At 39.4% G+C, this 26,084-nt stretch overlaps 1 protein-coding gene across 3 annotated transcripts; it reads right to left on the reverse strand.

Annotated features, from left to right (window-relative positions):
- Positions 1–602: 602 nt before the first annotated feature.
- slc38a8 (solute carrier family 38 member 8) lies at positions 603–26,084 on the reverse strand. Of its 3 annotated transcripts, none has more exons than XM_012961232.3 (11): positions 25,998–26,084; positions 25,003–25,199; positions 15,832–16,030; positions 10,932–11,088; positions 10,093–10,194; positions 6,487–6,544; positions 5,402–5,516; positions 4,371–4,518; positions 2,437–2,636; positions 1,720–1,771; positions 603–791 (listed from the first exon to the last, which is right to left on the reverse strand). In XM_012961232.3, exons 1-11 carry the CDS (start codon positions 26,011–26,013, stop codon positions 689–691), a joined length of 1,347 nt encoding a protein of 448 aa, XP_012816686.1. In that variant the 5' UTR covers positions 26,014–26,084; the 3' UTR covers positions 603–688. The 3 variants fall into 3 exon arrangements, with proteins under 3 accessions (XP_012816686.1, XP_017948568.1, NP_001037900.1); XM_018093079.2 differs by lacking the exon at positions 25,998–26,084 and adding an exon at positions 25,733–25,818; NM_001044435.1 differs by lacking the exon at positions 25,998–26,084 and having other exon boundaries at positions 25,003–25,450.

Here is a 26,084-nt window from a genome sequence, read left to right on the forward strand (position 1 = left end):
TGCAGTACCACCTCAGTATATGTTCTTTTTGTAGTATGCAGGGATTATTTGTGGGTTTCTACTGCTGCTGAGGTGTGAACAGGGGAACAATGGGGGTGATTACAGCCTGAGCCTGAGGTGTGAACACTGCAGGGGGTGAACAATACAGAGATTAAAAGGTGTGAACAGTACAGGGGATTACATATTTAAACAATACAGCCTGATTACAGGCTGAATCTGAGGTGAGAACCATGCAAGGGGGCAGTTAATCACAGTACTGATACCATTTAAAGCTTACAAAAAGGTAAGCCATCAAAGCAGCCACACAGAGGGGGGTCGCGGGCCGCATGCGGCCCGCGGGCCGCCAGTTGGACAGCACTGGTGTAAGTGATGCTTATTTTGCTTGACAAACACAATAGAAAACAATTTGGAATTATTTCTTAAGGTGACAGGTCCCCTTTAAGTCAGGGATCCAAGGCAAATGCTTCTTTGGCCTACTCAAACACTGGTCTGTTTTGTCTTTTTCTTATTTTATAAGCCTTGCCACTGAGGGCATTACTCATACTATACTATAGTAGTTGAAAAAAGAAATACTGGACAGTGTCCTTAAAATGAGACAGTGGTGAAATAAAATCATTTATTAGTACAATACAATGTTAAAAACATCAAATTAAATAAAGTTTAAAAATGGTTCTGCCATAGTAATCTCTCAGAACTTGGCTATAATTTCCATGACTGCAATAGTTGTGCTTTGCCCAAAGACAAAAGCTCCACAGACCACAGAGATAGCACCCCAGGCAGTCAGGCAAGACCTACAAACAGGACAGAATAAACAAGAAATCATTTTCATTGTTTGTATTCACACTTTTATTATTTTGAGGTATAGGGATACTGTCACCATAAATAAGAACTTTTCATTGTAAATATTTAATATTGTGTAAAGAGCATGTAAAAACATTTTTTTTTTAATTTAAAATTGATTTGATGATCTAGGAAAGCTAAGAAAGCTTTAAACAATGTAAATATATACAAGTCCTTACCGGCTTAAATATGAACAGTGAAATTAATTTTGAGCCTAATAAAAAGGGCTTTGAAACTATAAATTATCAGTTGGATTTCCCCAGAAAGCATATTCCCTGAACTATAATTGAAACAGAAACAATGATTCTAGAAAGCATATCTGAAGCATCTCTGAGTCCATCAATATCACAGACTCCTACCAGGGGACGGACTTACACCCAGTAAATTGGATGCTAACAGCAATTTCATCACATTTTAGAAGTGATGCAATACAACTCACACCTGATTTGTGATCCCGCACAATTATACCACCCATGAACAATTGTGGCTGGCACAAGTTCTTCCATCCCTGCAATCATGCTAGAATTCAGGGATAATCCCTTCATTGCCATCAGAAAACATGGCAAATTTAGTGTAAAAACTACTACACCTTGCACACAGCAACTTAACCCCATTCCCTTTGACTCCACCTATAATCTGCTAACTCACTGAACACCCTAGGGCCTAGGCCAACGTATTTTGTTGGCTAGAGATTGTATGTTGGCACCTCCAACATGTTGGAGGCTTTCAAAATTTTCTGTAGAAGGGGTTAATAAAATGAATATCATAGATATTTAGTGGGTCTTGGAAGAATGGATTTACATCACTGCAGCCTGAGGAGTCCTAATAGTAAAGATAAATTGCAGAATAAAAACACTTTACACAGAAGATTTCACTTACTTTGCTTTTGTATTCATTGGTTCCGATTCCACTGCACAAACCAAGCACAGACCTGAAAGATGAATGAAATTTGAGGCAAGACACAGTGTGTTTTTGTGCAACAGGGCAGTATTCGGCTGGACATATCCGTTATATAGCATTTATATTTCAGAAGTGTAGATAAGTCTCATGGGGTATGGAAAGGTCTGCAGTCATTCAAACACCATTCCCAGAAAGTACAGACTCAAGTGCTTAAGCAGTAAGGGAGCACTAGCATTCCCCTTAGTGCTCTTGCAAGAAGCACTTACGTTGCGTTTGGGGTCTGGCTAGCTCTCTATTGGGTGCGCAAGGCAGCCCTGTTCTTACTGCCTTCCCAAGAGCAGGAGAAAAATACAGGTCTCTGTTGTGACTTGTGCCCATTCGCACATATGAAGTGACAAAAAAGTTTTGGGGGGCACCCATTGCCTCCTTCCTTAATTCCCCATGAGTATAGTGCTGCTGAAAGCAGGCAGCATGGAATACATAAGGGAACAGGCAGGTCTTGGCTTTCCATCTTTGAGGGAGGAGGTCTGCAGCAATTGAGAATAGCACAGGTTGCAAGTGTGCAAACAACATGGCAGCTTGTGCCAATTTCTAGCACCCCTCATAAGTGACAGCCTGAACATGTGTGTTATTTGTGAAGTGATTATTAGTACTATAATATTAATATTAGAGTTCGATTGTTCAACAAATGCAAACCTGGAAATATGAAGATGAAGAAGGCGCTAATCCCTCCGATGACAGAAATCACCTCACTGATGTCAGGCACAAACAGGGCGATGAGCAAAGTGACAAGAATCCACAGCACTGTTATTACAACACGAACACACCTCTCATATGTCAGCGTTACAAACAAAGACTTTTCTCTGTGGTTCAACCAGGCTTCTTGTATGACACACCTGAGGATGGAATGCCCAGAGAAATTGCAACTGATAAAGGCAGAGGTCAAGTAGATTTCTTTTATTTATTTTGCATACAAAGCCTTATATGAATAAATTGTGGTTTTAATTACAGGGAACCCTTCAGCTCAAACCTTAAGGCTTCAGTTCTCTGAAGTCACACAAAGTGGCTTCAGAAAGCTGAAGCAATGCATAGGCCTTTCCACCAGTGATTCCCTTTGTTGCCGGTGGAAATGCATTTTGGAGAGATTGCAGGCAAGTAAATCTCTCTGCGGGACATTAGCCTAAGAATAAAATGCAGACCAGGTCATAGACTGGCACGAATATGTTCATTGATGCACACAAAAGGGAACTACATCATTTTGGTGTATTTGTTGGTAAAAAAAGAAAATTGTTTGTCCCACTGAAGGAAGAACATAATAGGACTGCAGTGCAGTATTATTATTATCATCATCAACATTTATTTATAAAGCGCCAACATATTCCGCAGCGATGTACAATAAGTGGGTTTCATACATTGGACATACAGATTAACATATAAAGCAATCAATAACCGATACAAGAGGTGAAGAGAGCCCTGCCCAAAAGGAGGAAGGGTTGAGACACAAGGGGGCTGATTTACTAACCCACGAATCCGACCCGAATTGGAAAAGTTCCGACTTGAAAACGAACATTTCGCGACTTTTTCGTATGTTTTGCGATTTTTTCGGATTCTTTACGAATTTTTCGTTACCAATACGATTTTTGCGTAAAAACGCGAGTTTTTCGTATCCATTACGAAAGTTGCGTAAAAAGTTGCGCATTTTTCGTAGCGTTAAAACTTACGCGAAAAATGCGCAACTTTTCGCGTAAGTTTTAACGCTACGAAAAATGCGCAACTTTCGTAATGGATACGAAAAACTCGTAAAGAATCCGAAAAAATCGCAAAACATACGAAAAAATCGCAAAACATACGAAAAAATCGCAAAATACCGATCATTACGAAAAAAACGCAATCGGACTCATTTCGACCCGTTCGTGGGTAAGTAAATCAGCCCCAAGGTGTGGGTATCAATTAAAACAAGCCCCTGTCCTTACCAATTGCCTTAGGGCCTAAATTAAGTGCTGGATGGGGACACCTACATGCCTCAGACCCTTTATGAATGCAGCACTGCTGGACAAATTGGGGAAACTTTAATTTCAGGTCCCATTTCTTATGGGAGCAAAGTGCAAAGAAAAGGTGGATTGCAATCTGCCTAGCCCATTGTAAATATATTCCAAAGCCTCATAGTAAATGACCTTCACTGTCTGTCATAGCCAGTTAAACACACTGGTTGCAGTTTCTTCATTTTACTTGTACCTTATTGAACTTGGCATACCCTAGAGCAGGGGTCCCCAACCTTTCTTACTCATGAGCCACAGGCAAATGTAAAAAGACTTGGAGAGCAACACAAAGCACCATCAAAGTCACTGGAGGTGCCAAATAAGGGCTGTGAGGTATTAGGTAGCCGCTATGCACATTATCAGCTTACAGGAGGCTTTATTTGATAGTAAATCTTGATTTTATTCAACCAAAACATGCCCCCAAGTCAGGAATTCAAAAATAACACTGAGAGCAACATCCAAGGGGTTGGTGAGCAACATGTTGCTCCAGAGCCACTGGTTGAGGGTTTACTGCTGTAGAGGAACCAATACTTTCATAACATACTTCATAACAAGCAAAAGATTCTTGCAGACACTATGTATAGCTGTTACCTTCCCAGCAGCAGGATAATTGGATATATTGTGATGATAGAGATAGTGAATAGCAGCCTAGCTATTATTACAGCAACATCATTCCCCGGATAAGACATGAGGATATCAGCTGCTACTGCTTCTCCAAATGTTAGAGATCCATAGATACCTGCATTAAAATAATGGACAGAACAACAGAGTTATTTGTTCTAAAAGAAAATGTTGTAATAAAATTAGAGGGCTTGTTTAATGTCATAGGTGCTAAATTGCAAACTTTTGACTGTTTGCTATAGACAACTGCATCTGCAATCCGACAGCTAGTGTGACAGTGATGCTTTCAGACCTGTCCTTTAGCTAAACAACCCAATTGTTGATGTAATTCATAAATGGGTCAATCGGGTTGGTAGAAATTTAATGTTTCAGAGTCTTGCTCAGATCCTTATATCAGACACCATAATAAAATAAAGCAATGTTGAATGCTTAGTTTCTGTCCAGCATGGGACAACCAGCTTTGGAAGAGTCAGTACCAGATGGAAACAATCTTGAAAGCAAACTCTGGTAACTTAAAAGGCAATGATACATAGGGTGTTTTGGAGTCCATGTTAAATAGTAAGCGGCAAAACTTCCCAAAATACCTTTTTTATTGCCAGTAGTACAAATCACAGTGGGTATTGTCAGTATAATCACCCCAAAATGGCACCAATGAAATTTCATACCTGGTGTTGCCAATCAAGATTTAACGCCGGCAGCAATATGCCCTTGCATGTCAAAGCTGATCTTTGTTTTGTTTTTTTTTACCAAAAATTCAGCTCTTTTTGTGCATTTGAGATATTACCCCCTCAACCTGGTCTAAGTGCAGGAAAGTTGAGAGTGAGGGGCAGCATCAGTTGGCCGCCCTGGCAGCATTTGGACCAGGAACTCTCCTGCCAATTTAACAATAATGACTAATTGGAAGTTAAAAAAACAATGAAAAACATTGTGTGTTGCAAGGGTCACCATCATGTCACACTAATCATACCAAACAGATTACACATGGATAAGCAGTCACCTACCTGTGAATGAGTAAATTAGCAAGCAGATTAGCATTGAAACCACTGAAACTGCTGCCCAGTTGGACAAACATTTGTTTTTCATGCTGGAGTAAATTGTTACGCATGCTTCATGGCACTGCAAGGAAAATACAGTTATAGGTCAAACAAATAATGTACAATACACTCTACTGTAGAAACATGGAAAGCCAACCATGCCCCAAGTCCTATTGTACAGAGACCTCAAACTCTTCCTTTCCATATGTTCTTAAACATATTAGGCATCCTGAAGTAACTCTGAATCAAAGTTACTGCTTGAGAAAAGCTAGAATTATGGGGGGGGGGGGGGGGGAAAGAGGGGTCATGTACTCGATGAGTACACTCAATGTGTAGTGTAATAATGCTTCAATACCCAATAGCCTTTTTGACATATTGACTATAGAAAAGTAGGGTAATTGATAAATCTTGGTCAATTGGTCTTCATTTTTAATTTTGGATTGTTTTTAAATTGTTTTCTCCATATAAACAATAAAAATGTATTACAGTCCCTGAGTTATATTGTCTACAGTGATGTGGTTTAGTGTTTTACATGTTTTGGACCAATTACTGGTATTTCCACGTTAGTGCACCATAGTATTTTGAAAAGATGATGTCATACAAAGAAGTCTGCAGGGCTCTTTTGCAGACTGGGGGCCATAAAAATCCTGCGGAAGGTCATGTCTGACCAAACAAGCCAGACGACTCTGGTCTACACTACACTAAGGGGCATATTTAGTATGCTGTGTAAAAAACGGCGGGAAAATTCGCCACACCTCGCCAGGCTTCAGCGTGTAAAAATGGCGTAAAAACAGCGTAATTGTTTGCGTTTTTTCTTCCACTGGAACTTATGGAAAATAACGGCGTAATATCTGGCGTTCAGATGGCAATCTTTTCCATTTATTTTACACAGCTTTTTACTCTGTTTTTTCGGCGAATTAGTTTTACACAGCATAATAAATATGCCTCTAAACGTTAATTGTAGAGAATTCATAACCAGCTTATATTTAGACATATATTTTTTTCTATATTATGGGCTACTGAATTTCTATATTTAATTTGAAAATAGTTACCTGAAAGCCAAAGCAGATAGTAGGAACAACACTGAACATAGAGGCCCAGGATGCAGCACTATAAAAGAAAACCAGTTTTAATGTACTGTATATAGTTCTCCTTTGTTATCACTTGTCTGTTTCTGTTGAAGCGGGACATCAGCCTAAAGCTGGCCATACACGCACCGATAATATCATACGAAACTTTGTTTCGTACGATATTCGGTGCGTGTATGGCAAGTCGTCGAGTCGATCGGGCCACTTAAAAGATTTTGATCGGGCGCCATAGAAGGCGCCTGACCAAAATCTGCCTTCAGCGCTGAATCGGCAGAAGGAGGTAGAAATCCCATTGTTTCTACCTCCTTATCTGCCGGTTTCAGCCCTGAAGGTTAGTGGCGGATCTGACGATCTTTCGTGCGACCATCGCAGATCGCCACGTGTGTCGCCACCTTAAGAGATATAATGCCAAGGACCAGATACCAAACTGACTAAATGGGGTATCACAAGCCCTTTAGAGTAATGACTCATGGAAAGAGTTGTCACCCATGTAAAAAATTTGCTGCCACGGGTGACAAATGGCCCTGAAAGTGCCTTGCCCTTCACTAACATTGTAATCGCTGCAAATGATTAACATTACTCATGGCAATTCAGCTTAGTCGCGGGGAAATGCCTGCTTTTGTATTTTCCCGTGGTTAAGATGAATTGGCAATAATGTAAATCACTTGCACCAATTACAATGTTATGAAGGGCAAGGCATTTTTGGGGAAATTTGTCGCCCGCAGTAGCAAATTTACAAATCCTCCCATGTATTATTGCCCTTATAAAGAGGCAGAATTATCTAATAAAAGTATGTAACCCTTTTTCAGGGTAGTATCCTGCTGTATCTAGTTGCTTAACCTAGTAATACTGGTAGGTAATAAGGTATTTTTTGTACTTATTGGAAATAGGGCGAACATATAAATATTTCCTCTAGTTTAAATAACCCTTGCTTCTATGAAGGCATTAGGTCAGTAGGGGCTGCCAAGGAACTTTAATGACAGCAGAAAAAAGACTAGGTATAAAAACATCACAGCCCTTTCAATATTGCTTTCTAATTTGAGAGAGATTCTGTCATAGGTGGAGGGTGATTTTTTTTTTGTTTGGGGAGGCTAAAGATGGCACACCTGGAAATTATAAGTTTTTTTGGCATTTTCTGAAAGGGCGTAAGATTATTTTTGTTGGTGCCTCATGGGCACACTTACAGGGCAAGCAAAATGTGCCACATAAGGCTACAAAATATCTATGCTTGTCGACCTGCTATAGACAAGCAGCATGTTCTGTAGGTGTTGGCTGTGTGTGAACGGATATTTAAAATAAGACCCATATTGTTTGAGACCAAGCAGAATTTCACAAGCCCAAAGTAAACCACGGCGCTTACTATAGCCCACCTGGCATTTGTCAGAATATCCAGATTGCTACTCCAGGCCTGGTACTGGTTTATTATATAGTGGGAAGCAGCTGATGAGGACACCTCAAGCAAATGATATATACAGAAAAACAGCGGATACGGGGACCACACACTTGTTGTAAAGAGAGAATTTAGAACTGGCACCTCAGAGCATGTTACCCAGTGAGAGATTATGGATACTGGCACCCCAAGCATGTTATCCAGTGAGACTGTGGATACTGGCACCCAAAACATGTTATTCAGTAAGAGACTGTGGATACTGGCACCCCAAGCATGTTACACAGTGATAGACAGCGAGTACTGGCACCCCAAGCACATACAGTGACCGATCCCCCAAGAGTATGATCACAGCGCAATTCTGAAAAAAAATAGTACTCTACTCACATTCTATTTTGTTGCTCAGTGCTTTTGTATTATTTTCCTTCTATTTCCCAATATTCTCTCCTGCTTTCCTTTCCTTTCATTTTACTTTTTCCCGTTTTTTTCTCTTATTCTTTTCATTCTTTCATGTTTCCCACTCCTCTCAAATCTAACTGTATATCAGTCACCTTTCCTTAATCCATACCATAAATTCATATTTTCTGTAAATTCCAATTTTTCCTTAAAATTTTTATCTTATTCCATTTTTTTTTTAATACTTTTTTCTGTCCTTTTTGTTGTTACTGCCTTACTAAGCTGCTGTGCAACAAAGGTTTCTAGGTGGGTGAAGGGGTGTTTGGATAGCAGCAGGTAAGTTGACCTATTTGGAGGTATGGCAGATACAGCAGTGGCTGGCTTATTTAAACCTTCAGTGATCAGAGGTTACTATGTTGTTTCTCGTCTGCTACAGATAAGGTGCTGCAGCTATTGTGGAAAGTTTTCCCCAGTACAGGAAGCAGTACAGGGAGTAGAATTTGGATTGGCTGAACGGAGGTTTAAAGTTTGCCCTCCAGCCAATTAGATTCCCTGCAACCGAACTGTGCCGTAAATCTTAAAGGATAAGCAGCACTTGTGGAGAAAGATACTTAATCTGTTGCCACAGATGTTTAAAGCAGCCTGACACTGCAGTAACTGTCCAACCACTTGGTCTCTGGCACAATCAACTACACAATCTCTCTCTGGCACAATCAACTACCAGTAGCACCCGCTGGGTGTCAGGGTGGTTTCCTTAATAAAAATCTGCATGTGGATTCTGTTATGATTTTTATGGTGTACTTATTATTTCTAAATTACACTGTTGACATAACAAATAATTCACTCTATAATTTAAAATGTTATTCTTAAACCAACAAATGTATGTTTTTGTTGTTGTAATATTGATGTGCAGGCAGCCATGTCAGAGCATTGTGCCCGATTGTGAGCTTTCAGAAGAAGCCAGCGCAACACATAAAAACTGGCCGGACTTGGATATTTTACTATTGAGTGCTGTTATCATATCCACCTTTAGGGCTCTGGCACACGGGGGAGATTAGTCGCCCGCGATTAACTCCCTGTTCGCGGGCGACTAATCTCCCCCGTGTGCCAGAGCCCTTAGCAATACAGGTAATGGCTTGCTACCTTCCCATTGTTCTGCTGATCGGCTGCTGGAGGAGGGGGGGGGGTGATATCACTCCAACTTGCAGCGCAGGAGTTTATCAGAGCACAAGTCACTTGACTGTGGCAGCCTGGGAAATGAAAAATATAGCTAGCCCCATGTGAAATTTCAAAATTAAAATATAAAAAGAATCTAATTGTGCTTTTAAAAAACAGATTTCAAAGCAGGTTTTTCCCATGACAGTATTCCTTTAACTAAAAGAAACCCAAGTACACATTGGATCTTACAGACTGCATTCATACAATTGACTAAATCCTGGGAAACAAACACTTGTAACCAGTCTGGTCATTTTTGTAGTACTATATGGTTGTGCCGTTCTTATTTTCTACTTACTAACATATAACCTAAAAAGAGGTATTCCTTTATATGAAACTACATAAATCAACAGAGATGCGAAAATTAGCAATCAGAAGGCTTTAAATAGCTACTAGAGTAGCTTCATTTTATAATACATAATTTACATTTTATTTGCTAAACAAAAAATAATAGCAGTTAATAATAAACACATTTATCCCATAACTCTAGTAACAGATATAGAAAATAGAAAGAAGTGTGGTCTTTTCTGAAAAACCCTTTACTCACTTTACTCACTAAATCATTTACTCACTTGGATGAAAATTCGTGCTTTATTAAAACTGGATGTTCCATCACATAATACTTTATGATAATCATTACTGTCAGGTAACAAGCAGCCAGGGTTCCCAGAATACTGTAAACATAAAATAGTGGTTGGTCATAGGCATTAATAATACAGTAATAAAATGTGGTTGTACAAAAAAAAAAAAAGGAATGAGCATTTTCCCATGGCAGAGCATTTTCCATTAGGTGAGGTTGGGGAAAAAAAAAAAGTGCAACCTACCCAAATTCTCTTATTTATTTGATTGGCAAGAGGTAGCATTTTACAATAGCCTCAATATTTTGAGGGAAATGACCCTTGACCACACCAGTGTTTCTTTACTTTCATGAATGTTAGGTAAAACATATTAGCATAGCTTTTTTTCTCCACAGAAACCAATTATCTATTCTATCTATCATAGCAGCACTTAATAATCGAAAAATAATGAGCAAATTAAATAAAAAGCGGTCTACCATTCCTTCAGGGCTGGGGCTGTCCTTATGTTTACCATGGGCATCACTGGGAAGTGGTAAAAGTCACCCAGAAAAGGGCATTTTCCTGGAAAGGTGAGAAGTATAGGTCCGGGGTGACCCATTGTGCCTCTTATGCTTGTCAACAGAGAGTGACCCAAAACAAGACTTCACAGTTATAATCTTCACTGCAAGCAGTACCAATCAAATTACAATGTATTCTACAGCTTTTTATGATGTGTGTGTACATCATTTATGTTGTCACAGGCAGGTATGCAGTAACTGATTGCATGGCCAAATTAGACCGTGCAGTACATTTTGCCTTATCAGGTAGTATATTTTTAATTATTCCAATATTACCTTGTATATTTCTGGAAACTGATCTCTTTAGGGATGGATAGGGGAAGAATGATAACCAGACAAAGAACAGTAATTGCAAAGCGTGGGTCCATGTACCATGATTGAGATACCTCACTCATTGCATACAAGGTATTGTTTGAGTGTATAGAGTCGCACACTAGAAAGGAGACAAAATAACAAAAAATAGAACAGTTTTATAAAGCCCCCAAAACAGATGTAACAATTTGTTATTATACAGCCTCATCAACCACAATAAATTAAATAAATTATTGCATTTTCAGTTCCTGCTGCGAGTAAAAAGTACATTGACTTATGGCAAATTGCACATTAAAGGACATGTAAAACCAACATTTTTCTACCATGTATACAATTTGGGCACATCTCCCCCACCCAAACCACACCATTTGTACTGCAAATATCCCCTCTGTTCGCCAGCATCATCACCTTTTCCTAAAACAAATAGCAGCTTTGACCTGGCAGCCATTTTCCCTCTTACATCATCAGTGACATTTACATTTGCAAAAAGCACATGCTCACTATAAAGGTCACACAACGAAGATTGCAGGTTTACACAGGCAGAACTTAATTTGATACAAAGCCCTGCTTGGATAGTACCCTGTAATGGTTAAGCTGAGCTCAAGAGAAGAGATTAGGGGAAAAAACATGTTTCTATGGCAGAGTGCACAGCTAGAGCACAGTTTCAATGAAAACTAGCAGTGCTATCTCTTCATTAGCAGCTAGAATGTAGGGCAGTGATCCCCAACCAGTGGCTCCGGGGCAACATGTTGCTCCCTAACCCCTTGGATGTTGCTCTCAGTGCCCCCAAACCAGGGAGTTATTTTTGAATTCCTGACTTGGGGGCAAGTTTTGGTTGAATAAAAACAAGATTTCCTACCAAATAAAGCCCCCTGTAAGCGGATAGGGTGCATAGAGGCTGCCTAATAGCCAATCACAGCCCTTATTTGGCTCCTCCATGAACTTTTATGGTGCTTGTGTTGCTCTCCAAGTCTTTTTACATTTGACTGTGGCTCATGAGAAAGAAAGGTTGGGGATCCCTGCTGTAGGGTATGTGTAGTAACCCAAGTTAGGAAGAATTTGGCATGCTCAGCATGCCCCAGAGGGTTAGAGGAGGAGAAGGAATCCTAAGTGATGCTGCAGCCTTACTATTATCCTTTTTTGTGGGGGGGTTTACATGTTCTTTCTAGCAAAACTATACCCCCAAACAATGTAGGTCTCTATAAAAATAAATATATTGCATAAATAAGCTAATATATAAAACCCTGCTTCATCTAAATAAACCATTTTCATAAAAATATACTATTTTAGTAGTGTACTCTCCTGGTGTCCATCAAGTTTAACCATAATGCCTATATATAACCAGCCAAACTATTAGTTGATCCAGAGGAAGGCAAGAAAACCCATCTGAAGTCTCCCTAATTTGCTGCACAGGGGGAAAAAAAATTCCTTCAGGGAGGGATCTTCACAGCTCCCACAGTAAAAAATCCTTTTGTTCTCTGTAAGCATTCTATTTTCTTCTTTTCTTATGTTTTTGAAGGACAAACGGTCAAATGCGACTATTGTTGTACAACCTATATTTAAATAATTTGTCATTATTCATCCTACATGTTTGTTGCAAAACTTCAATAAAATGATAAAAAAAAATCCTTTCTGAATATGTAAATGGAACCTCTGCCCGTGAATCTATGCCCCTTTAAATACAGCTCAAAACCTTGTTTGCCCTAGCAACTGCTGCTTGGCATTGCTTAGCAAAATTATCATCTACATAGACTCCAAGGTCCTTCTCCATTATGGATTTGCCTAGTGCAGTCCCAGTAAGGGTATAAGTGGCTTGCATATTTTAACATCCCAGGTGCACGAACATTTATCTACATGAAATCTCATCTGCCACTTAGCCAGCCAGATTGCCAGTTTGACAAGATCGTGCTGCAAGCATGCCACATCCTGGATAGAATTGACTGGTCTGCAGAGTTTTGTGTCATCTGCAAACACTGCTATATTACATATAATACCCTCCCCTAAGTCATTTATGAACAAGTTAAAGGAACAGTAACACCAAAAAATGAAAGTGTATAAAAGTAACTAAAATATAATGTGCTGCTGCCCTGCACTGGTAAAATGTGTGTGTTTACTTCAGAAAGTCTACTATAATTTATTTAAATAAGCTGCTATGTAGCCATGGAGGCAGCCATTCAAAGGAGAAAAGGCACAGGAACATAGCAGATAAAAGATAAAACACAATTGTATTCTACAGAACTTATCTGTTATCTGCTATGTAACCTGTGCCTTTTCTCCTTTTTCCCAGCTTGATTGGTTCCCCCCGTGCCTACACAGCAGCTTATATTATATAAATTATAGTAGTGTTACTGTAGCAAACACACCAGTGTTACCAGTGCAGGGCAACAGTGTATATTTTTATTACTTTAAAGCTCTTTCATTTTTTGGTGTTACTGTTCCTTTAAACAAAAGTGGACCCTGAATGACCGCACTGAGAACCTTACTCCAAGCAGAAAATGCACTTATAACAACCACCCTCTGTACCCGATCCTGTAGCCAGTTTCCTATCCATGTGCAAATGACTTCACTAAGACCAGTAGACCTTAGTTTAGAAAGCAGTCATTTGTGGGGAACGGTATCAAATGCTTTGGCAAAATCCAGCTTCTTACTAACCTCATCATAAAAAACAATTATAACTCAAACAAAATTAAATTAACCAAAAGAAAATCTAACTAATACATAAATAAATGAATGGATAAAGCCTTAAATGATGGAATAATTAATGGAATAATGATGGAATAATTAAGCCAATTTGTACCAAATACACAGTAGAGACCCATGTGTATGTCCTAATGGATCTCATCCAAAATCCCACAGCAGTCAATTCAGCTCAAATCAAAATGAAAAAGAACAGCTGACCGTTGTCCAGAAGTGGTCCGGGTGCTTACAGCCCCAAACCCGTAGCTGGGGAAGGCTAAACCGTATATAGACAAGACAACTCCAAGCGCACCAGACAAGGGAATGTTCGCTTAGAACTCGGTCTTTATTAATCCATTAAAATCAACACCCCCAACGCATTTTGTGTGCTTGCGCACTTAATCATAGGCAGGGAAAAGCAATTAAATCGGTCTGACATGACCTGTCCTTCATAAAGCCATGCTGATAACTGCTCATAATGCCATTATCCAGTATTTAATTTTGTATGTGATCCCTTAACAAGCCTTTAAATAACTTGCCCACCACGGATGTGAAACGTACTGGCCTATAATTGCCATTCTGAGATCTTACTCCCTATTGACCCTAGCTCTCTCAGTACCTAAGGGCGTTTTCCATCTGGCCCAGGTGCCTTGTTCACAATAATCTTGTGTAAACCTTTAAGCACCATATCCTGTTCAACCACTGACTAGTTGAAGCTGAGGCAACAGTGTAGCTATTGGGTGGGTCTGGGCACTCCAGCTCCTCTACTGCATACACAGAAGAAAAGAACTGGTTTAGCACATTTGCCTTTTCTGTATCCACTGTAACCATATTGTTACTATAAGTCAACATGGCCACACTCTCAACCTGCATCGTTTTACTAATATCCTTAAAAACTTTTTGGGGTTAGTTTTAGCCTCTGCCGCAATTTGCTCCTCATTTTCTATCTTTGCCTTCCAGATTGCTGTTATAGTGTTTATATTAATTAAATGCAGCTTCTGTCCTTTTTAACTTATATTTCTTAAAAGCTCTTTTTTCCCCCCCATTAACTTCTTTACCGCCGAATTAAGCCACATAGGTTGATTCTTAACTCTTCTACATTTACTTCTTAATGGAATAAATTGAGAACAGTAATGATTCAATATAATTTTAAATGACAACCATTTCTGCTCTAAGTTTTTAGCAGAAAACATAATGCCCCAATCTATGCTTTGAAGCACTGCCATTAAGGAGCTAAAATTTGCTTTTCTAAAATTCAGTGTCGTTGTTGCACCAGTGTATATTTGTTTCCTGCTCCAAACATCAAATGAAATAACATTATGGTCACTATTACCCAGGGGTTCATCCACTTGCACATATGCTATACTTTTCAGGTCATTAGAGATCACTAGATCCAATATAGCATGGTTCCTGGTTGGCTTCTCAACAACCTGTGACATAAAGTTGTCACGCAACAAGTTTATAAACTTGTTCCCATTTACCTTCCTGACAGTACTATTGATCCAGTCAATGTCAGGATAATTAAAATACCCTATTATTATCACTTGCCCCAAACTAGCAGCCTTTTTGGTTACATTAGGGGGTCTATAGCATACCCATACCATTAATTTGGTGGACTCTTCTACTCTCTGTGAGAAGCTCAACCCATAGGCCTTCAGCTCTCCCGTTTACCACCATCACTTTCTCCTTAATATTTGCTTTTATTTCCTGCATAACAAACAAACATTTCTCCTTTTCTATTGATCCTATCCCTCTGAAGCAATGTATAACCTCCAATATTAATCTGCCCAGTCATATGACTTATTCAACCACGTTTCAGCAACGCCAATCACATCATATTTCCGCTCCAATGCAAGCACCTCCAGCTCTCCTGTTTTACCAGACTCCTTGCATTAGAAAACATACATTTAATGCTGGTACCAGCATGAGAATTTTGCCCCCCCCCCCGTGGCCGCCCACCTGTCTGGCTGCTTTGATGGCTTTCCTTTGTGTAAGCTTTAAATGGTATCAGTATTGAGATTAACTGGCCCCCTGCATGGCTCACACCTCAGGCTCAGGCTTGGCACCACAGTTGGACAGGCCTGCTCCAGAGCAAGAACAACTCTTTCCTTCCTAAATTTGATCTTAACCTGTACAGAAATATAATGAAATTGTAGTGCCCTGCTAAGATGAGTAATACCTTACCTACATTTTTCAAGCTGATCTTCTACCACTCGGAGGAAGGCAACACATATCATGAAAAGGTTGATTATATAGCAGATTCCGCAGAGCTTCCCAATGGCTGGACCACACAGATCTTTCACAACTCCTTGGTATGTAGAGTGTTTGCTGAGTGAGGAGGCATAGCCGAGGATTACTAGGCCACTGATGAGGAAGATGAGAGATACCTGAGATTCAAGTGAAACAAAACATTCATGTATCAGTGGCTGAAGCAGGAACAAGATTAAGATTACCATGAACCTGACATTTGTTGGATAATAAGAGCAATGACACATGTAGCTACTTGAAGCCAACTACAAAATAGACAATAAAGATAATTGTATCAGCTGGGTATTTTCTGGCATCTGTCATAGCCCTTGGTCTGCCCAGGTCAGCCTGACATTACAAAAAAGGGTTCTTAGAAAAAATGAGCAATTTATACTTTCACAAAAGGTATTTGAACAAAATGTAAAATAAATATATATTAAGTTATTAACATATCCATTAGGGAAACAGTTTCCCCACATTCCAATTCCAGTTAATAGAACAGTTTTTAAAACTTTAAAAAAACAACAACTGAATGTTGAGTCCCTGGCTCTATTTTTGAGTTAAAGTATGCACATTCATCTAATTTTCAACACGTCCTTATAGTGCACACTTCTTGAAAAGATTAATTCACCATTCCTGCAAAGTTTGACAGCTACTAATTAAATGCTTAAGTGCCCACTCAGGATGCCCATGGAGTGCTGTTTGTCCAAAAAGTACATTTTGTCTACAAAAACAATCCCCAGTACACGGAATGAATGAGTGGCCATATACACGGTTATAAAATTTACAAAAACACACATTTCTAGTGAAACATGAGAACAAAATCAATTTTGCACACAAAAGGATATCATTATATTGCAAACTCCATTCTGTATAGCATATATACAACAGAACCATTTAGGGCTCTGGCACACGGGGAGATTATTCGCCCGCGACAAATCTCCCTGTTCGCAGGCGACTAATCTCCCCGTGTTGCCATCCCACCGGCGAACATGTAAGTCGCCGGAGGGATGGCACACGCGACGGCGCAATTTCGGCAAATCGCCGAAAATGCCTCGTGAGGCAACTTCGGCAATTTGCCGAAATCGCCTGCGCACCGATATCTGGCCTGAAATTGGCCAGATCTCGATCCAGTCGGATCGGGGACCGCATCGGCTCGTTGATGCGGTCCCCGAAACAACTGCCCCATAACCACAGATGTAATCCGATCGTTTGGCCCCAGGGCCAAACGATCGGATTATTTTTTTTTTAAGTTTACTTGCTACCCGATATTGCCCACCTGTTGGTGGGGATATCAGGTGAAGATCCGCTCGCTTGGCGACATCGGCAAGTGAGCGGATCTTATAGTGTATGGGCACCTTTACATCGCCGGTGGGATGGTAGTTCGGGGAGATTAGTCGTCCGTGACAAGGGAGATTTCTTGCAGGCGACTAATCTCCCCGTGTGCCAGAGCCCTTATGTGTAAAGTTACTTACAGAATGAATTATGTAAAACAAAACTTTGACAAAATATATAATGGTGTAACTGACTAGCATATTCCAAGTTCGATTTTCATGACAAAATAGATGCTTGTGACAGAAAGGAAGATTCTATAGCACATAATTCATTCTATCAAAAAAACGGATATCCATTCTGTGAAACAACACTGTCAGTCAAACTTCTGAACAAAATAAGAAGCAAACATATTCATTATAAAATATTATGCAGGTTTTAACTGGAGTCCATTTACTGGTCTTCCCACTGTTTTCATAAGTCTGTAAAGTGTTGGACCCCCCCCCCCCCCCACCACACACACACACACGGATTTGATTGCAGGGTTTATTTAACAAGATGAAAAGCTGCCAGCTCTGTCCCACATGGCTGCATTAGCCCTAGTCCTGAGATTCTGTCTGGTCTGCTATAGAGGTGTCCTCTAATGTCTGCTGTGTTGCAAGTTTTTTAACCAGTCTTCCAAATGCATGAGAATGGAGCTACCTAAAGGGTTAGGCTGATGCCACACGGGCGTATTTTCTCAGCAAGCTGAAAACCGCTTGCCGGGAATTCGCCCCGCTATGCTAGATTTCCCCTACCTTGTGCCTGCACCCGAATGAATGAAATACGCTCGGGTGCAGGCACATGTAGCCGATATCCACCAAAAAACGTGAGACTTCGTATCTTCGGCAGATATTGGCTACATGTGCCTGCACCCGAGCGTATTTCATTCATTCGGGTGCAGGCACAGGTAGGGGAAATCTAGTGTAGCAGGGTGTATTCACAAATAGAATGGAGGAGTGAAGGAGAACCTCACGTTGCCAGGGGACAGCAGTAAGTACAAGCCAGGACACGAGTCAGAGGTGATATAATCATGTTTCTAGAGATTTTGTTGCCGATTGTGAGCTTTAAAGAAGACAAAAAGCATTAATATGATAACCTATTCCTATTATCTCCCAGCTTAACCCATCATTATAATTGGCCTAATATCCCCTCATTAACATACAACAAATCAATAGAACACTATCTTAATTGCATCATATTAAACCCCCAACAAAGTACAATATACAGTACCAGATATTTTATAGTAGCAATTTAACTCGGTATGTGAGACACTTAGAAATACGCAGTGTGTACATACAGTACATATCCATCTTACATAAGCTCCTCCCTCCAAGGATACCGGCTGATTCACATCATTACACTATAATGTGAAATTGCACAACTTTTCATAATTTCCCCGCTGTAGTAGTGACCCTAATAAACTTTGTAGGTGATTGTTAGACTTTAATGTTTGGCTTCCTCCTATTATGTAATATTGTACTAGTTAGCTTATAGCAGTCTCTTAATAATGTACTTATCTATAGTTCAACTACTACATAATGTAAGCCACAGGGAAAATAATCCAGTGGGCTCACCAACCCACAGGAACTTTGGGCACTCCACCCCAACCCCCAATAGAGGTTGCAAAGAGGAAGAAGAGGGTATGCAGTGTGTGTTGCACACAGGGCGAGGATGAAAGCTAGCAGCGGTGGAGAAGTTGGCAACTGAGGTGAGGGGCTCCTGGGGAAGCAGCTCTGGTGGACCCTGGACACCACAATCCAACACCACGTAGACACATAATATATGTCATATAAATGATGATCCCCCAGAAGTAACCAATATGGAAATGACCCATTTTGTTTACACATAGTACTCAGTGCTGGCTGAATTGTGTTGCTAAATCATTTATGTTGTAGTTAAACTACAGCTAACTAGGATACTCTCATAAGGACTACACATCATACTATACAAACATTCTGTCAGGTTCTGAAGTGGCTGAATCACATGGCTACATGTATTATATAGTAGTTGAAGAGCGTTATTAAGAGCGTGCTATCATCTATATGGTACAATATTACGGCTAAGAGGAGGACAGACATTGGAGCCCAACAATCATCTACAACGTTTTTATGGTCACTACTGCAATGGGGAAATTATGTAAACTTGTACAACTTCATAGTGCAGGGTAAAGATATTAATCACCCGGTATCTTTGGAGGGGGGAGCATATGTTATATGGGTTTGTACTGTACTCACTGGTATATTTAGAAGTGTCTCACATATACTGAGTTATATTGCTACCAAAAATATATGTTGGTATATATGCAAATAATGCAACCATTATCTAGTGTTTTATTGACTTGTCAGGGGTAGGGTTGCTACCTGGCCAGAATTTTGCCAGCCTAGCTAGTAAAATACCAGGTAAGGGCCAGTATTGCGAAATAACCAGTTTACCTGTCATTCTGCCCCTTGCCTACCATCAACCTGCCAAAAATTACTAATCAAGGCAGGTTGTTATTGTCCATACACAAGGTTTCTGTTGCTCTGCCTCCAGCATGCCCACATAGGTCACTGATCCAACTTCTTTTGCATCACCACTCCTCCCCCTACATTGTTGTCTCACCCCTTTAAGGTCATCAATTTGCCCCTCAGGGTCCTGCTCCCACCCCCTTACCTTGAGCAAGAATCTTTATATAAAAAAAGGGGGGGGGTATCATATGTAGGTTTTGAATGATTTTCTTCAAAATTAATTTTTATCTAAACAGCCCATAGAAACATAATTAGATCAGTTGTGCCACAGAATCAGTACAGCATATTTCTCATCCATCTGTAAGACATGTTTAACAGCTTTCCTTTTAAGAGCGTTTGTTTGTTCTTTGTTAATGGTTATTGCTATGCAGCACAGCAGACATTAGAGGGAGCCCTTTATAGCTGCCAAACAATACCCTCTGCATTAGGGATGGCACAGCCATGTGGGGCAGAACTGATAACTTTTCATCGGATTAAATAAATCCTACAAACAAATCCTTCTGTGTGTGTGTGGGGGGGGGGGGGGGGGGGGGAGTGGTCAACACTTTATAGAACCAATTAAAACAGTGGGAAGAAAGACCAGTAAATTGACTTGCTTCTTATTGGGAATTTGTATTTTGTATTTTGTTGATGGAATGAATTCTGTGCTATAGAATCTTCCTTTCTGTCACAAGCATCTATTTTGTCATAGAAATCTGGCTTGGAATATGCTAGTCAGTTACACCATTATATATTTTGTCAAAGTTTGTTTTACATAATTCATACTTCTAGTTGATCCAGAGGAAGGCAAAAAACCCCATCTGAAGCCTCTCTAATTTGCCACAGAGGGGAAAAAATTCCTTCCTGACTCCAAGATGGCAATCGGACCAGTCCCTAGATCAACTTGTACTAAGAGCCTTCTCCCATAACCCTGTATTCCCTCACTTGCTAAGAATCCATCCAGCCCCTTCTTAAAGTTATATAATGTATCAGCCAGTACAACTGATTCGGGGAGGGAATTCCACAACTTCACAGCTCTCACAGTAAAAAATCCTTTCCGAATATTTAAACGGAACCTCCCTTCTTCTAAACGAAATGGGTGCCCTCATGTCCGTTGGAAGGACCTACTGGTAAATAAAACATTAGAAAGCTTATTATATGATCCCCTTATATATTTATACATAGTTATCATGTCACCTCTTAAGCGCCTCTTCTCCAGTGTAAAAAGACCCAACTTGGCCAGTCTTTCTTCATAACTGAGACTTTCCATACCCTTTACCAGCTTAGTTGCCTTCTCTGGACCCTCTCTAACTCAATCATGTCCCGTTTGAGAACTGTAGACCAGAACTGAACAGCATATTCTAGATGGGGCCTTACCAATGCTCTGTAAAGGGGAAGAATAACCCCCTCCTCCCTTGAATTTATACCCCTTTTAATACAGCTCAAAACCTTGTTTGCCCTTGCAGCTGCTGCCTGGCATTGCTTGCTACAGCCAAGTTTATTATCTACAAGGACTCCAAATGACTCTCCATTATGGATTTGCCTAGTGCAGTCCCATTAAGGGTATAAGTGGCTTGCATATTTCTACATCCCAGGTGCATGACCTTACATTTATCCACATTAAATCTCATCTGCCACTTAGCCGCCCAGATTGCCAGTTGGTCAAGATCCTGCTGCAAGGATGCCACATCCTGGATAGAATTGACTGGTCTGCAGAGTTTTGTGTCATCTGCAAACACTGATACATTACTTATAATACCCTCACCCAAGTCATTTATGAACAAGTTAAACAAATGTGGACCCAGTACAGAACCCTGAGGGACCCCACTGAGAACCTTATTCCAAGTATAGAACGTACCATTAACAACCACCCTCTGTACCCGATCCTGTAGCCAGTTTCCTATCCATGTGCAAATGACTTCACTAAGACCAATAGACCTTAGTTCAGAAAGCAGTCGTTTGTGGGGAACGGTATCAAATGCTTAGGCAAAATCCAAATAGATTATATCTAATGCATCTCCACTGTCCAGCTTCTTACTTACCTCATCATAAAAATATAATTAAATTGGTCTGACATGACCTGTCCTTCCTAAAGCCATGCTGATTACTGATTACTGCTCATAATGGCATTCTCCAGTACATAATTTTGTATGTGATCCCTTAACAAGCCTTCAAATAACTTGCCCACCACGGATGTCAAACTTACAGGCCTATAATTACCAGGCTGAGATCTTACTCCCTTTTTAAATATAGGAATGACATTCGTCAATTCATTCTGTAAATAACTGGTTCTGCTGTATGGATGTTACATATTTGTGAGACAGAATGCTTGTTAAAATTTACTGAATGGAGTTTGTAATATAATTATATCCTTTTGTGCACAAACTTGATTTTGTTCTCAGAAATATGTATTTTGTATATTTTTTTTATGAGTGTGTATGGCCACACATTCATTCATTCTGTGTATTGGGGATTGTTTTTTTGTATACAGAATGTATTTTTGCAGGCAAAATGTACTTGGGACAAAAGGCACCCCATAGATACCAAGCTTATTACATCTACAGAGAGTTTGTTGGCCTAGTATATTGTTGGCCTAGGAGATAGCAGAACACACATGGATGCCAGTTTGCAAAGCAGAAGTAGCTTTTATTCTTAGATGTTCTCCCCTTACTGCTTCTGCTCCACAATTCATCTTCCTTTGTCCCAACCATTTTCCCCCCCCCAATACTCTATGGAGTACTAAGCAGAATATGCATACTAAAGTAATTAACATATTTACAGGAGTGGGTAAACAGCATTAGACGAAGGATTTTTTTAGCCTGTAACACAAACCCTATATTGTTTGATAGCAAATGTAGAGCTCTGATTACGAATGAATGCCCTACCTCATTATCATTGTACACACCAATTAATTAGAATCTGACAAACACTGTGAAAATAGTAAGTTGAAAGCATTGGTGCTACATTAAAGGCAAGGGTGAATGCAGTGGATTGTCTGCTTTTTTTCTGCCTGCATTTTGTACACAGATTATTTATAAAAAAAAAAAAAAACTAAGAGCGTGGTTTCACCTCCCACACAGAAATATTAGGTCCAGTGAGGATACATGGGTAATGTGCACACGGAGTATTTAACACATATTTACAAAAAGAAAATAAGATCACAACTAGTGTAACCTTAAACAGAACTCCAGATATAGGTTATACTAATTGTGATCTTATTTTCTTTTTTCATTTTTACACACAGACTAAGGAAAGTGGATCTGTTTTCATGTGCTTATTTCTGTAGCTCTATTGACAGGTCTAGCCTTGGCCTGTGTGTAGCTACACAGCAGATATTGGCGCAAAAAGGCAAATGTTTTTAACTGATAGCAGGCATAAATCTATACTTGAAATAATGAAGGTATTTAAGAAGGAACACAAGGTGAGCAGTGAGGCACTGCTGTACTCATACACAGGCGGAGAATCAGCCCCATGTGACATTAGCTATAGGAGTCTCTATAAGCAAAACTGGTTTACTAAACCACCTACGGCACACATTGAGCTTTTGCCAATGCTGACATTAATTTAATTCCCCTCCATATCTGTTTACAATGACAGGACTAGAATCCACCTGGCAGTGAGCACACAGAAAAGATCTATGGCTAAAATATGCTCGGAGCACATGGATAGGCAGATTCCAGTCTTGTCAAAACTTCTGGCAGAGAAAACGCATGTATGCCACAGCCCTAATTGTGAAAAAAATAATAGCAACCATATTACATTACCTATTACAAAAATGAGTGTCAAAATGATTCCTTAAATTTGCAGCCCAATATTGTCACTAGTTTTTATTTTAAGAGAGGCATTAATGCAAATTAACTTAAGTATTTAGGATGCGGTATAATTTTTTTTTTAATGTTGCATATTAATTTTAGATTAGTTAGTAATTTTTAGATTAGTTAATTTTGTGTAAATATTTTTTGTTGATACATGTAAATACATTCACAATTATTCATTTAATTGATATGATGAATTCATGATTGATCATATTTATTATTCTTTTTGTGACAATATATATATAATCTGTTCTATTTATTGCAGAAAATGTCTCTGGCCTAAATTATTGCTAGAAAACCAAAATTTGGGCAGGTTTGATTTTGCCAGATCAAGGACTGCATCTGCACGGTAATGCATCCTTTATTCCTATGGGCAGCATACCTCCAATTATATTCTGATTGTTTGCCCCTGGGCCAACTATCAAGTCAGCCTGATACTGCCCACCCACCTCAAGCTGGAATATGGTTGAATGGGTTTGAGATCCTTCTCCGACATCCCCTGTTATGATTCTATCATTGTCCCACGGGTCAAACAATCGTATCAGCTCAATTTGGCCCAGCATGCAGATGGTCAAACAAGGATAAAATTCACTCATCTGGCGACTTCTCTAAATCATTATGTATTTGGTCAGATTTACATCAGCTTCAAAATGGCGTTCTGAACAATTTACGTATTAACAAAATGGAGTAAGGCTTTTGCGAATCTGACATTCTTTTAAGTCTAGTATAATAATTTTTTGTACTCCAATTTACTACACTTGTGAATTCCACCCCAGAGTACAGTTCAAACCAATTTGAAGTTAGTGTAACTTTAATTAGTTATTAACTCAATTTTGCTGGACCTGTTATCCAGAATGCTCAGGACCTGGGGTTTTACTGGATAAGTATTTTGGATCACCATACTTCAAGACATTACTAAAAAATCATTTGGACTTTAAACCAATTGTTCTACCTCCAGTAAGGAGTAATTATATCTTGGTTAGGATCAAGTGCAAAGTACTGTTTTATTAGTACAATGAAAAAGGAAATTATTAAAAATCTGAATTATATGATTAATTGGAGTCTATGGGAGATGGCCTCCCTGTATTTTAGAGCTTTCTGGATAATGGGTTTCCAGATAATTGATCTTATACCTGTACTGGTAAAATTGTTTTATATCAACTATTTAATGTAAAAAAAAAAAGAGAGAGAGAAAAAACTGGAGTTCAGACAATTGTGAGTTTGTCGTTTGAGGATTTCTGGTATAAATTATATTTTTACTCTAATTTAACTTCAAATTCATCACTATTGTGAATTGACCCTTAGTCTGGTGTAAAAGCCAAACATAACATAACATAGGAGTTTTTGATCATAAGCACAGTTTTAATTCATGCATAAAAAAAAAAACTTTATAGAAGGCTTCATTTAGTGTAACCTACATTCCACAGCTTTAAAATACAGCCCCTTAATGTATGTACAGTTAATTTATACATTAAAAATTTGAAGGTTAAGACTCACCAGCTCCACCATAATGGCTGTATGCATTCCACCAACTTTGTTAAAAGCCCAAGGGAAGTTTAGGAGTCCAGCTCCAAGTGCAGACTTTAACATAATGAAGATAGCTCCCATGGAGGATAGACTGGGTGTCCCACCTTCCAGACCACTCTTGCCCAGCAAGCTGATACTTTCTCTAGCCAGTTCCTCCATTCTGTGATCTGTATAGATGCAGGTAAGGTCAAACAAGGTTTCTAGCCAAAACTGCAAAGCTATTTAGTCCTTAATTACAGAACACATTGCAGTGCACACAGCCAAGATCTTTTCTGTGTTAACAGAGAATGAATCTTCTGTACTGATAGACGTTTCAGGAAAAACTTTACTAATGTGCAAAGGTATCAGCAGAAACCTCAGAATATATACAGAGAAGAATTCCTCCTCCTCCACTCCTGTGTGTGGGCAGAACAATGTAATTGTCAACACATCTGTAATGGGTAATCAAGAGACTGCTAACTCATTTAGTAGGATTTAGGAGTAAACCGCTCTGGGGTCTCACAGGGTTATGTAAGATACTGTAGCTGTGTGAGTGGATATGTGAACTGCAACTCAGTGTCCTCTAAACAAATAGATTTCAGATGGGAATGGTTTGTCTTTTAGGCTCTATAAATCACATATAAATACTAAAAAAAGTTGTTTCATACCATCAAGGGCCAGTACAAGAATAAAGGGCTTCATATAAAGCATTTATACATACCTATGCATGTTTAAAAAGTTTGTATAACAGAAATAAAACGTACTTCCTTTGTAGGCTGCCACAAAGAGCAGATCAGCCATTTAAAGGGATATTCTCTTTACCAAAAACCACCAGCATCAATGGTGACATGCGGTTTCCATTATACTTAAAGTAGAGGGGCATGGGTCATTTCAGGCATTTCTATGTCTGGTGTGATATTAGCCACCGAGGTTCAGATTTCATATATTTTTATTTTTTAGCTCACAAGGACAATGCATCTGTTTACCTTGCTTCAGCCTCATTCAGTCTCATTATCTCTTTTACTCCAATTGTTAAGCCAGCAAAAGTTAGTCCAATCAGAAGTGTATTAAAG

Source organism: Xenopus tropicalis, chromosome 4, assembly GCF_000004195.4.
Source record: "Xenopus tropicalis strain Nigerian chromosome 4, UCB_Xtro_10.0, whole genome shotgun sequence".
Classification (NCBI taxonomy): Eukaryota; Metazoa; Chordata; class Amphibia; order Anura; family Pipidae; genus Xenopus; species Xenopus tropicalis.